The sequence below is a fragment of the Macaca fascicularis genome, chromosome 1, assembly GCF_037993035.2.
Source record: "Macaca fascicularis isolate 582-1 chromosome 1, T2T-MFA8v1.1".
Lineage (NCBI taxonomy): Eukaryota > Metazoa > Chordata > Mammalia > Primates > Cercopithecidae > Macaca > Macaca fascicularis.
The window spans coordinates 4,140,601-4,155,574 of NC_088375.1; the positions used below are offsets into that span (position 1 = coordinate 4,140,601).

At 41.2% G+C, this 14,974-nt stretch overlaps 1 protein-coding gene and 1 non-coding gene across 2 annotated transcripts in view; both read right to left on the bottom strand.

Annotated features, from left to right (window-relative positions):
• The window catches only part of DRC8 (dynein regulatory complex subunit 8), a 168,542-nt gene that overhangs the window by 102,420 nt on the left and 51,148 nt on the right, over positions 1-14,974 (bottom strand). The window contains 1 exon segment of the mRNA XM_015431792.4: positions 13,504-13,588. Within this exon segment, the coding sequence (XP_015287278.3) occupies positions 13,504-13,588 (85 nt within the window).
• On the bottom strand, positions 5,542-5,648 carry LOC123570848 (U6 spliceosomal RNA). Its single transcript, XR_006695065.1, has one exon. It is a non-coding gene; the product is annotated as a U6 spliceosomal RNA (small nuclear RNA).

Sequence of the window (14,974 nt, forward strand, 5' to 3'; positions counted from 1 at the left end):
CGCTTGAACCTGGGAGGTAGAGGTTGCAGTGAGCTGAGATTGGGCCACTGCACTCCAGCCTGGGCAATAGAGTGAGGCTCCATCTCAAAAACAAAAACGGACAGATACCTGTAATCCACAATCAACCAAAGCTGGCCTCCAAAGATACAGAAATGGTCTTCTTTATTAAAATAGCCAGTAATGGGCCCTGAAGAGGGAAGCCTGAATCCAAATGTTATTTTTCTTGTCACAGTGCCATTCCTATTAACTTCCATCTGTAAAGCCTGGAACATAGCTTACTGGGATATCTAGGACTGACCCCATGCCCTTTGCGATGTCCCCCAATACATTAACCCTTGTGGCATTTATGCCACTTAGCCTAAGCTTGAACTAGAGAGCTACCTCCATTCCAGATCCCCGAACGCTACTGAAAAGCCATAAAAACGAGCTTCATCACAGATGTGACCCCAATCCATGGGAACCATACCATAGTATGAAAGAAAGTAACCATTTCAATAAAAACAGGGTATAAGAAAATAATATACACGCGTTTCCTTGTATCTGGCTAGGATCTGGAGAGATGCCTAGACACTAGTATTCTGGTTGCCAGTATTTTAGAGGGGAACTGGGCGACTGGTGGAAAAGAGTTACAGGGACTTTTCTTTGAGGCAGGAGGATCACGTGAGCCCAGGAGGTCAAGGCTGCAGTTAGCCGTGATGGCACCACTGTACTCCTGCCCGGGTGACAGACTGAGACCCAGTCTCAAAAATATCCATGAGCACTTCCTGAAAAAATTTTAAAAACTGACAAGAGAATCTACACAACAAAAATAAATCAAAGAATTCAAGGATGGAGAAAAAAATGAGAAAATGTGGTTAGTGGCAACTTCATTCAAATATACAAAACTACTAAAAAATGTAGGAACAAAGTATGAACATTCTACCTTGTCAGTGTAAAAATAAAAATATACCTAAGATAAACTGGGGGTTGGGAGAGAAAATGTAGAGACAGAATTTTGGAAATGCTAATGTCCTTATCTTTCACAGCAAGGAATCAACTGACACTTTTTATATTTGAAATAGTTTAAAAAAACACACAAGGACTACAGTCTCTTAATGTTTTCCTCAAAATCTTTTCTGAACTTAAATAATGTCTCTTACGGCTAACAAACATTTGAGATTCCACAATTTCTTCAATTTAGTTTTTTTTCTTTTGTCACATTCAAGTAAAATTAAAGTAAGTCCTTCCCACATGAAGATTATATCCTAGATTTTTCCTTCCATATCTTTTTCCTTCCTTTCCTTTCTTCCTTCTTCCTTTCTTATTAATTCCCCACCTTTCTATCCATTTATTATATTACACATGGGCAGAAAGAGCTCTAGAATAATAATAGTCTAACAGTAACAATTATTATTTCAGGAAGTAGAATTTGGAATGACTTTAAAAAATTCTCTTTGACTCTTTAACTCCGGTTCATCAAAAGGACCATGATAAGCAAACCAATTTTTAACAAAGCAACTACAAAGTGAGATGATAAAGAGATAAGATATAAATCACTCTTTTAAAAATATTTATTTTTATGTGTAGTTGTAAAGTATTTCAGAGAAAAGTACAGGGGAAAATATGACAGCCAATACTAAGATTTAACAGATGTTAACATCTTGCCACATTTTCTTCAGAATTTTTTTCCTAACAAGAAAACATTGCAGAAACAGCTAACATTCCACTCCTCCTCCCTTCTCCTTTCATCTTCAGATGCAACCACACCACTATTCTGAGGATAATGCTTATCATTTCCATGCATATCTTTGTGTTCATAAACAATATTTACTATTATTTTGTCTATTTAAAATGTATATATATGGTAGTATGTTTCTGTCCTTTTGTAATTTCTTAAACTCAACGTTGTTTTTTGAGATTTATCCAAGTTACACATGTAGTCTTAGGTTCATCATTCACTTCATGCATACAGGTGAACAATCACTGCATGAATAAACCTGTTTTTACAATTCATTTCTTATTGAGGGGTGTGTGGACCCAACAATTCCCAATCCTCTTCCATGTTTTTCCATTGCACAAATGTAGACCCAGTATCGATACAGTTTTTACAAAGCTCTCTGAGTAGCTTCCAGCCTTCTCAGATAATAACTGTCTTGGGGACTCCATCCATGCAGTCTCTCCACACTGCCCACACTTTTTACTATCTGATAAACATGAATTGCAAAATGTTGTTGTAATATCTCTTCAAAAACAGCACTATATGTGAAGAAGTAAACGTAGTATTTATGGTACCTCCAGTGCTCCTAGGAAAAGTTATTTCTAATCCATTACAAATAAGTTCTTGTTACTATTTCTTACTGAATTTTACACAGGACCTAGTACACTCAAGGTTCCTGCCAATTGCTAACGAAGCTTAAGTCTCCCTATCAGTAAAAGAAATGAATATTGGATACCATGAGCCTCAGAGACTCATATTGAGTTGAAGATGGAAGCAATGAAAAAAGAGACTCACTATATTAGCAAGTAGATACTTGGTGCTGCTGGACTGCAAAATTTGTCTAAAGATTAAGAAAATATTAAGAAAAATCTCCTATAGATGGGGCAGGTATAAATTAAACACAGTGTACTAGTCCATTCTCATATGACTAATACTGCTATGAAGAAATACCCAAGACTCAGTAATTTATAAAGAAAAAGAGGCTTAATGGATTCACAGTTCCACAGGGCTGGGGAGGCCTCACAATCACGGTGGAAGGTGAAGGAGGAGCAGAGGCACATTTTACATGGCAGCAGGCAAGAAAGTGTCTACAGGGGAGCTGCCCTTTATAAAATCATCTTATTTACTATCACGAGAACAGCATGGGAAAAACCTGCCTGTATAATTCAATTACCTCTTACCAGGTCCCTCCCACAACACGTGGGGATAATGGCAGATACAATTCAAGATGAGGTCTGGGTGGGGACACAGCCAAACCTTATCACACAGAAGAGTCTGGAATACTAAAAATAAGGTCACATTGTAAAGGCATTGAAGCATAGGAACAGGACAGATGGGTGTGGCTTGGGAAAGGGGAAAGATTGGTGCTTTTATGCCAGGATTGGGCCCTATCTCATCTTAGCTCACCAAATTCTTGAGTATCAACCTGTTCTGAAATTGATCAGAATGGAGTGTTTAAAAAAAAATGCAAGTTGATATTTTTTATTTGATATTCTTATACTTGTGTGGTTTAAGTGGTGCAGGTATTTTTATTTCAATTTTATAGAAAAGGAAAATGAAATAAAAAGAGGGTGGCACATAGAAAATCCACGATAGAGCCAGCAACTGACTCTACTGATTTCTAGTGTACTTTTATTCTGTTAGATTACAAAAAATCGGATTTGTGTGTGAATAAGATTATAGTCACTTTCAAATTAAATGTATCAGCTACATGGAAAAGTTCGCTTATTTACCTTAGAGGCACGCCTTGGGGGTGTATTTTTCCCCCACCAAATTAGCTTTATTTAGGGGAACCTAAATTTATTCTACTAAAACTACTCTAAATGACATTTGTTTGTTTCCAAAAATTAAATCCATACTCCAAAGGTGTGTAATTTGACTAAATTTAAAAAAAAATCTGCATGCCAGAAACTAAAAGTAGAGTGAAAAGACACAAGACATACATATCTTGACTAAGGCTGAGAGCTTTAATATATGAAAAGATAAAGAATTCAGTGAGAAAAAATGGGGAAAAATCATGAACCATCAGTTCAAACAAAATGAAATACAAATAGTTTTAAGAGATATGAAAGATGTTCATAATCTAGAAAATGAAAATGAGGCCAGGCACAGTGGCTCATGCCTGTAATCCCAGCACTTTGGGAGGCTAAAGCGGGTGGATCACCTGAGGTCAGGAGTTCGAGACTAGCCTGACCAATATGGTGAAACTCCATCTCTACTAAAAATACAAAAATTAGCCAGGCGGATGGAAGCCTGTGATCCCAGCTACTCGGGAGGCTGACACAGGAGAACTGCTTGAACCCAGGAGGTGGAGGTTGCAGTGAGCTGAGATCATGCCACTGCACTCCAGCCTGGGTGACAGAGTAAGACTCTGTCTCAAAAAAAAAGAAAGAAAGAAAGAAAGAAAAAACAAAAAAGAAAATTAACACTGAGTCTCCATCTTTCACATATCAGATTGGAAAAAAAATCCCAATGCTTGATAATTACAGTTTGTTTCAGAAGGATTGAAGAAACTAGTACTCTCACATGAGTTGAGTGACTATCATCAAGACAGCAACATCTACCAAAAATTGTCAAGCCCTTTGACATACTTCCAATAATTTACCTGAGAAAAAGTTTTCACTTTTGCGAGATGATATGAATGCTAAGATATTCTCTGCAACATGAACTATTATAGCAAAAGCCTGGAAACAACTTCAATGTCCATTAGTGGGGAGATTAATTCAATATATTATGAGATTCATCCATACAATGAAATAAGGATAAATTTTTTTTTTTTTTTTTTTTTTTTGGAGACAGAGTCTCGCTCAGCCGCCCAGGCTGGAGTGCAGTGGCGTGATCTCAGCTCACTCCAACGACTGTCTCCCAGGTTCAAACGATTCTCCTGTCTCAGCCTCCCAAGAAGCTGGGATTATAGGCACCCACCATCATGTCTGGCTAATTTTTGTATTTTTAGTAGAGATGGGGTTTCCCCATGTTGGCCAGGGTGGTCTTAATGGTCTTGAACTCCTGACCTCAGGTGATCTGCCCACCTCAGCCTCCCAAAGTGCTGGGATTACAGGTGGGAGCCACCGCACCCAGCCAATTTTTATATACTAATAGTCAAGATATATTGATAAGTAAAAAAAGCAGAGTGCAGAACAGTTTATATAGTATCATACCCTTCACGTTAAAAATAAACACATATCCTACAACTCAAAAATAAACAAAATAAAACAACCTGGTTTAAAAATGGGCAAAGACTAGAGACTTCTCCAAAGAAGATGTACAAATGTCCAATAAGTACATGAAAGGATGTTCAACATTACTAATCAGGAAAATGCAAATCAAAGCCCCAGTGAGATACCATTTCACACCCAGTAGGACGGTTATTATAGAAACAACAATAACAACAACACCCCCCTCCAAAAAACCAACAGAAATGACAAGTGCTGGCAAAGATGTGGAGAAACCGGAACCTCGGGGCATTGCCGCTGGGAACGCAGCATGGTGCAGCCGCTGTGGAAAACAGTACAGTGGTTCCTCAAATATCCAACACAGAACTACCACGTGATCCAGCAATTCCACTCCTGGATATGCACCCAAAAGAATTAAAAGCAGAGACTCGAACAGATATCTATACACCAACATTCATAGCAGCGTTATTCACAACAGTCAGAAGATGAAAACAACCCAAATGTCCATCAATAGCCAGATGGATGAATAAAATGTGGGATATAAATACAATGGAATATTATTCAAAAAAGGAATACAATTCTGACACATGCAACAAGGTGGATGAACCGTGAGAACATTACACTACATGAAATAAACAAGACACAGGACAAATATTATTTGTTTGTATTTTAAAAATGGAATGCTTCACAGATTTGCATGTCATCCTCCTGCAGGGTCCATGCTAATCTTCTCTGTAGCGTTCCAATTTTAGTGTATGTGCTGCCGAAGCAAGCACAGGAAGGACAAATATTGTACTCTTCCATTTATATATGAGGCATCTAGGATAATGAAACTCATAGACACAGAAAGCAGAACGGTGGCTGCCACGGGCTGCAAGAGGGAGGGGTGTGGAACTATTGTTAAATGGGTACAGAGTTTCAGTTTGGGAAGATGAAAAAGCCTAAAATGGATAGCAGTGATGGTTGTACAGTAATGTTAATGCCACTGCATTCTATACTTAAAATGATAAATTTTAGGTTATCTATATTTTACCACAGTAAAAAAAATACACAAACGTATGCACACAAACGTATGCACACACACACACAAACGCACGCACACACATACTCATACATATTTGCATGGAGAATCTCTGGAAGAATTAGAGAAGACTGTAACAAACCTTGCCTTTAATAAGGGGAACTGGATAGGTAGAAAAGAGATTTATTTATCACTATATATTATTTCTACCTTTAGAATTTTATCCCATGTACATATATCATCTATTCAAAAATTTAATTTTCAATTGGTCTTCTTAACTTCTAAATACAGAGCAGGAAAATACATATAAGTGAAAATGTGGCTGGGTGCAGTGGCTCATGCCTGTAATTCCAGTACTCTGGGAGGCTGAGACGGGCGGGTCACTTGAGGCCAGGAGTTCGAGACCAGCCTGGCTATAATGGCAAAAACCCTGTCTCTACTAAAAGTACAGAAAAAAAAAAAAAAAGAGATAATTACTGGGGAATGGTGGCACATACCTGTAATCTCACTATTCCTGGTACTTGGGAGGCTGAGGCAGGAGAATCGCTTGAACCCAGGAGGTGGAGGTTGCAGTGAGCCGAGATCACTGCACTGCACTCCTGCCTAGGCGACAGAGCAAGACTGTCTTTAAAAAAAAAAAAAAAAAAGGTCTGTGTTTTATATTATATAAGGCAAAATCAGAGTATCCCTAATTAGTGATATTGAAAACCTGCCCAGTGTTTTTCAAGGAGCTGGCTTTCAAAAACTATTTAACAAGGAAATGAAAAAGAAAAATAAAATGCTTTAGATCTTAAGAGATCAATATGGAACATATGGGAATAAGTAAAACGTTCTAGCCAGGTGTGGTAGGTGCTTATAGTCCCAGCTACTCGGGAGGCTGAGACAGGAGGATCGCTTGATCTCAGGATTTCAAGGCCAGCCTGGGCAACATAAACAGAGCTTGTCTCTAAAATAAAATATGTATTTTAAAGTTCTTATGAGAGTTTTGTTACATATAACATAACATTGCTCATCCAGATTAAACAGAGGCAAAACAAATCTGAGTTATTTACTTTAAAAACATAAAATGGGGCTGGGCACCGTGGCTCATGTCTGTAATTCCAGCACTTTGGGAGGCTGAGGCAGGCAGATGACTTAAGGCCAGGAGTTCAAGACTAGACTGGGCAACATAGCGAGACCCTGTCTCTACCAAAAATACAAAAATTAGATGGGCACGGTGGTGGGCACCTGTAATCCCAGCTACTTGGGAGGCTGAGGCAGGAGAATCGCTTGAACCCAGGAGGCAGAGGTTACAATGAGCTGAGATCGGGCCACTACACTCCAGCTTGAGCCAGACACTGACACTCCATCTCAAAATAATAATAATACAAACTATATGTATATAAAGTAGAAAAATTATAATAGCTAATACTGTTCTTAGCTTTAAATCCCAAGCTAATATTGTTCTAAGAGCTTTAAAAATGTCCACTCACAACAGTGGTTCTCAAACTTTTTGGTCTGAGAACTCCTTTTACAAACTATCAAAAATTATCAAGGCGCTCAAAGCGTTTATGTTGTGTGAGTTATATGGATCTATATTTATTATCATATTAGAAATTAAACCTTACATTTTAAAAATATGTATTAATTCATTTAGAAATCATAAATCAACTCATATGTTTACATAAATAATTTTTATTTTTTTAAACTATATTTTCCAAAACAAAAAGTATATTGAGAAGAATGGCATGTTTTACATACGTTCAATGTAAATATGTAACGCCTGGCTTCACAGGGGACAGCTGTATTCTCATATCTAGTTCTGCGTTCAATCTGCTGCAAAACTGCATGTCATGTAGCCTTTGAAAAACTCCAATACAAGGCCGGACGCAGTGGCTCACGCCTGTAATCCCAGCACTTTGGGAGGCCGAGGTGGGTGGATTACCTGAGGCCAGGAGTTCGTGACCAGCCTGGCCAAAATGGTGAAACCCCATCTCTACTAAAAAAAAAAAAAAAAAAAGATACAAAAATTAGCCAGGCGTGGTGACAGGTGCCTGTAATTGCAGCTACTCAGGAGGCTGAGGCAGGAGAATGGCGTGAACCCAGGAGGCGGAGGTTGCAGTGAGCCGAGATCGCGCCACTGCACTCCAGCCTGGGTGACAGAGAGACTCTGTCTTAAAAAAAAAAAAATGAAAGAAAAAGAAAAGAAAAAAACAGTATATACTCGTGGAAAAAGTGAGAATGAAAAGAACAAATACTCTCTTAAATTTATTATGAAAATAGTTCTGACTTCACAGTCCCCTGAAAGGGTCTTGGGAGCACTCTGAGAACTACTTACTTGTACTACGAAACCTCTGAGGCAAATGTACACTGAGGCACAAAGAGAATAACGAAATGACTCGCAGTCACGGAGCTGGGATGGGAAGCCAGGAAGTCTGATTCCAGACCTCAGAACTGGCCCCTAGAGGCGGAAGGGCAGTAGTAGGGGCCCAGCTCATAAAGGTTTTGACAGTGGGCTGGTGGCTGCCCAGCATTTGCAATACCAGACTTTCCCTTTATCTGATGCGATAAAATTTCAAATTAAATATTCCAATTTGTGCAAAGCAGAGATAAGGGAAAGGGAGAGTAGCCACCACAAAACTCTAAGACCTAGACCTCTCAAGGGGGCCTAGATCAGCCCTACACAGGAAGTAACACCAAACCTCCACCTGAGGGATAAAGCAGCTAGGGGAGGCACAGCCAGTGCCTGGGGGGCTCTCCAGGAACGGCTCTCTGTCCTGCCCCCACTGAGTCATTATATATCTCTCCCTCCGTTCAAAGACACTTCTTTCTTTCTTTCTTTCTTTTTTTTAGACGGAGTCTCACTCTGTCACCCAGGCTGGAGTGCAATGGTGCGATCTTGGCTCACCGCAACCTCTGCCTTCTGGGTTCAAGTGATTCTTCTGCCTCAGCCTCCCTGGTAGCTGGAATTACAGGCACACGCCACCATGCCTGGCTAATCTGTGTATTTTTAGTAGAGATGGGGTTTCACCATGTTGGCCAGGCTGGTCTCGAACTCCTGACCTCCGGTGATTCACCTGCTTCTGTAGCAGGATGGGCGGCACACAAAACTCCTCAGACATCGAGTTAAAGAAGGAAGGGGTTTATTTGGCCGGGGGCATCAGCAAGACTCCTGTCTCAAGAGCTGAGCTCTCTGAGTGGGCAACTCCTGTCCCTTTTAAGAGCTCACAACTCTCAGGGGGTGCATGTGAGAGGGTCGTGATTGATTGAACAAGCAGAGGGTACGTGACTGGGGGCTGCATGCACCGGTAATTAGATCTTAGATCGGAATAAAACAAGATAGGGATTTTCACAGTGTATTTCTACACAATGTCTGGAATCTATAGATAACAGAACCGACTAGGTCAGGGGTTGATCTTTAACTACCAGGCCCAGGGTGCGGTGCCGGGCTGTCTGCCTGTGGATTTCATTTCTGCCTTTTAGTTTTTACTACTTCTTTCTTTGGAGGCAGAAACTGGGCATAAGACGATATGAGAGGTGGTCTCCTCCCTTACTTTGGCCTCCCAAAGTGCTGGGATTATAGGCGTGAGGCACTGCACCTGGCCTGAAAAACACTTCTTTACACCACTCAATCCTTGCTTTTTCCCTTTTATTTTTAGTTGACAAATAATAATTGTACAGATTTCTGAGATATACAGAGTGATACGTCAATGCTTTATACAAAGTGTAATGATCAAATCAGGGTAACTGGCATCTCAACCACCTAAAACATTGATCATTTCCTTGTGAACATTCAAAATCCTCTCTTGTATTTTTGGAAAATAAATCAGAGTTAACCAGAGTCACCCTCTACTGCGGCAGAACAATAGAACTCCTTCCACCAATCCAGCTGTAATTCTGCATCCATTAACCAGCCTCCCCAGTCCCTCCTCCCCGTCTTTCCTCTCCTCTGACACACAGCTCTACTCTCTACTTCCAGGAACTCAGTTTTTTTGTTTGTTTGTGTGTTTGTTTGTTTGTTTTTAGCTCCCACATAGAAGCGAGATCATGCGGCATTTCTCTTTCCGTGCCTGACTTATTTTGGTTAACATAATGTCTCCAGGCTCACTCAGGTTGCCACAAATGACAGGATTTCATTCTTTTTTATGTACTTTCCTCAGTTCTTACACAGAATACTGCCTTCAATCCTTAATTAAAATGTTTAAAAAGAAGGATATTAAACTATCAGACATTAAATTATTTTATAAACTGACAACAGTTAATAGAGCATTGAAGGTAAAGTGGTACAGCACATAAGATATGCGCCAAATTAGACCCCTTCTATAAAATGTTGCATATTATAAAGAAGGCCTAACAATTCCAGAAGTAAGTGGAATAAACTGGTAACTTGGAAAAAAAAAAAAAAGTCTATTTAGACCTTCGCTTTAATCAGCTGAAATACATTCTCGATAGATCAACCGCTTTTACAAACCGAGAAAACGCGCTGGGAAAGGCAGGGCCAGACCTCACTCATCCTGCATTCTCAGAGCCGCCCCTGGGGGGTAAACAAACTGGAAAGCGCTGCCCCAAAGAAGAAGCGAACTTGAGTTCCAACTTTGTTGCTAACCTATTGTGTGATCTTGGGCAAGTCTTTTGGCTTCTCCATCCTTACATTTTCTTGTTTGTTTGTTTGCTTTGTTGAGATGGAGTCTCACTCTGTTGCCCAGACTGGAGCGCAGTGATGCAATCTCAGCTCACTGCAATCTCCACCCCCTAGGTTCAAGAGATTCTAAAGCCTCAGCCTCCCAAGCAGCTGGGACTACAGGCGCCCGCCACCACACCCAGCTAATTTTTTTTTTTTTTTTTACTTTTTTTATTTTTAGGAGAGACGAGGTTTCACCATGTTGGGCAGGCTGGTCTCAAATTCCTGACCTCAGGTGAACCACCTGCCTCAGCCTCCCAAAGCTTAGTTTCCAATTTATAAACAGTGGCCAAGTGCAGTGGCTCACACCTGTAATACTAACACTTTGGGAGGCTGAGGAGGGTCTATCACTTGAGGCCAGGAGTTCAACACCAGCCTGGGCAACGTAGCAACACCCCTGTCACTACAAGAAATAATAATTAGCTGGGCGTGGTAGCGAGTGCCTACAGTCCTAGCTGCTTGGGAAGCTGAGGCAGGAGGATCACTTCAGGAGTTCAAGGTCACACACGCTGAGTTATGATCAAGCCACTGTAATCCAGCCTGGAGGACAGAGTAAGACCCTATCTTTAAACGAATTTTTTTTTTTTTTTTTTTTTTGAGACGGAGTCTTGCTGTGTCTCCCAGGCTGGAGTGCAGTGGCGTGATCTCGGCTCACTGCAAGCTCCGCCTCCCGGGTTCACGCCATTCTCCCGCCTCAGCCTCCCAAGTAGCTGAGACTACAGGAGCCCGCCACCACGCCCGGCTAGTTTTTTTTGTATTTTTAGTAGAGACGGGGTTTCACCATGTTAGCCAGGATAGTCTCGATCTCCTGACCTCGTGATCCACCCGCCTCGGCCTCCCAAAGTGCTGGGATTACAGGCTTGAGCCACCGCGCCCGGCCAACTAAACGAATTTTTAAAAAAGAGTGGATGGTAATGATACCAGAAGCATGAGAACATTCATTATAAACTTTAAAGTGCTATACAAATTAACACAGGAATAATGATCAGGAAGCTACATTCATCCATGTTGTCCCTCCTCAAATACACTCAGCATCAATATTTTAATGCTAAAAACAATAACAATGTTCGTAGTAACCATCTTTAACTAATAAAGCAGACCCTTTAAGTTGTAAGAACATCTACTTTCCCTCTGGGCCTCGGTAAAGTTATTTTAACTTTCAGTGGAAAAAAGATTCAGCCCATAAACATGTTTACTTTTACTGAATTGGCCCTTTTACCATAAAAGGCCTGGCCTCGTTGCTCTCAGGATCCAGAGATGTTCTTTTCACGGCTACTGTCAGGAAGCCTGAATGCAGAAGAGAAGCCCCGATGTCTTTAAAGGGTAGGTAGGGGTGGGAGTGTGGGTCACGTAGCATAGCAAGAGACTCGGAGTTAGAAAAACCCTGGTGTGACATGGAGCAAACTATTTACCTTCTCCTTGTCTCCAGAAACCGGAGATGCCAACCCTTAACCCACAAATAAAAAGATTAAAATGAGGTAATCCACATGAAGCCTCTAGCACCCAACTACAGGTAGTGTGTTAGATGGCAAGCCTTAAGCAAATGCTGGTTTCTTTTCTCTCTTTCCCCTTTCTCTCATAACGCCATACTTTCCCTGACTTCTCTAACAATACCTCTGTCCCCTGCCCCCAGGAGAACCCTTCAAGGAGAGGTCTGAGGTCAAGGCACTTGTCATTCATGTGCTTAGTTATTCAAATTGCAGGCCAGGGCTGCCTGCTGCACCCCCTCCCCAACCCTACCACCACCACTAGCACCCCACCCACTCATTTCCTACTGGGGTACCCACAGGAAGGCCTGGTATTCCAGTGTCATTCCCACAGAATGCAATGTGACCAGAGCCACCAGAGCTATGTGGTGCTGCACCTCTGATGGCACTGGTTTATAAGCCTCAAACAGTTCCTTTCCAGAACCGTTTTCAAACCACTTCCCACTGCTGTGCTGGCCTCTTTACTAGGCCCTGGTCTTGAGATTGCAATCGCATCAAATAACCCTCATTTAGCCTGGCCTCCTAAAGAATGGTTTCATTGCCTTTTTTTTTTTTTGGAGACAGTCTCGCTCTATCGCCCAGGCTGGAGTGCAGTGGCGTGATCTCGGCTCACTGCAACCTCTGCCTCCGGGGTACAAGTGATTCTTCTGCCTCGGCCTCCAAAGTAACTGGGATTACAGGCGCCCGCCACCACGCCTGGCTAATTTTTGTATTTTTAGTAGAGATGGAGTTTCATCATGTTGTTCAGGCTGGTCTTGAACTCCTGACCACAGGTGATCTGCCCACCTTGACCTCCCAAAGTACTGGGATTACAGGTGTGAGCCACCGCACCCAGCTTCACTGCCTTCCTTTGATGTGTGTGGCACAAACCCTGCAATTCTTATTAGTGTGTGTAATCTCTTCTGTCTTTTAAGGGGTTGTTTGTTTGTTTTGTTTCAGACTCATGCTGTGTCCTCCATTTCAGACCCAGCAGTATTCATGTCTTCTCTTGTCGTTTCATGTTCTTCTGTTTGGGTTCTTTTTGCTATTTTACAGGGGGAGTGTGCCATCGCATAGGCATTATTAATGTTTCCTTGCAATATCCTATTCGTGGCCTTATAATACATCTTTATGTGTTTTACAAAGCAAATGGCGTTCCTTCACTCGACTACTTCCTGAGTGCCAAATATGCGCCAAGCACTAAAACTGAAATACAGTTCATCTCACTCACAGAGTTCACAATTTATAGGTTGGAACGGGCAATGAGAATACAGTATATTCTTTCTACCAGAGTATGAAGAATAAGAAACAGTACTTATCAAAGCAATAGCTAGCAAAGACCTTTTACAGAGCATGGAAAATAAATACTTAAAACAGCATAATAAATCCAAGGTACAGTGTAAAAAGAAGAGAAAATAGCTCTCTTGTATCTTATGACTTGTGTCAGTAATTTAGAAGTGTAACCAAAAAAAAAATTTCCAAACCTCACATCCACTGTATTATTCGACTCATGGTCAAACACTTCAAATGCTTCCTTGATTTTTTTGTGAAATTCTGCTACTATTATCTCTGCAAAAGACAAAGTAAATAAAAATTATTTTAATTTAGCTTTGAATTGAAAACAAAAATTCTAATAACCAGACTAGCAATCTTAATAAGCAAGCATATGAAGAACTCTTTCCTTATCTTTATGTATCATTTAGCATGTTTAACTTCCTCTGGAGATGTCAAAGGATATATTGTGTTTGTAAACATTTTTTCTGAGGCATAATGTACATATGGTAAAGGTGCACTGATCTTCAGTACACAGTTTAATTAAGTGTTTACACACGCACATACTCATGGAACCACTCCAATCACGGTGATAGAATATTTCCAGCAGCGGCCTCTCTCTCAAGTCCTCTGGGTAGAGTCCTCGCCTGAGAGGCACAGTGAATCCAACACAACAGACACTGTTTGCTTCTCCGCAGTGTTCCCTGCCTACCTTGCCTTATTCTAATTCTATGCTTGCAGAGTTGTGGGAAGAAATGCATAAAAACCAACATGACATTTTCTCAAAGAGCTTTCAAACTAGTTTTGGACTATGACTTACATATATGAAACACTCATATATATATTCAATAAATAGTTACCTAGTACTTACTATGTGGTAAGGTTATGGCAAGGAACAAAATAGAAAAAAAAATCCCTGCCTCTATAGAGCTGCTTTTATTGGGAAAGATATATAAGCTCGTAATATTTGATAAAATACATAGTAAGGCAAATGAAAAATGGAGGAAGGAATAAACAGGGTAGGGACATGAGGGACGCTGGGTGGGGCGTGGGTGGGGAGAACGGGTTGATACGGAGGTCTGAGACAGGCCTACCTCTGCGGTAAGGTGACACTTGGGCAGATACCTGAAGCAGGGAAGGAGCCAGCCTTATGAACAACTGCAGAGTTTTCAGGCAGAGAGAACAGTAAGTGCAAAAGAGTAAGAAATAAGATCAGAAAGGTATGAGTCTGAAGGTGAGGAACAGATTGTCAAGAGGCCTTGGCCAGGCGCAGTGGTTCACACCTGTATTCCCAGCACTTTGGGAGGCCAAGGCGGGTGGATCACCTGAGGTCAGGAGGTCGAGACCAGCCTGGCCAACGGGGTGAAACCCCGTCTCTACTAAAAATACAAAATTAGCTGGACGTGGTGGCGCATAACTGTCATCCCAGCTACTCCGGAGGCTGAGGCAGGAGAATTGCTTGGATCTGGGAGGCGGAGGTTGCAGTGAGCCGAGATTGCGCCATTGCACTCCAGCCTGGGCAACAAAAGCAAAACTCCATCTCAAAAAAAAAAAAAAAAAAGCCCTGTAGGCTACTTTAAGGATTTTGGCTTTTACTCCGAATGAGATGTGAAGGCGCTGAAGGGTTTTTCCAGGCAGCAAAGTGATGTGGTCTGCTGATCATCACTCATCACTCTGGCTATT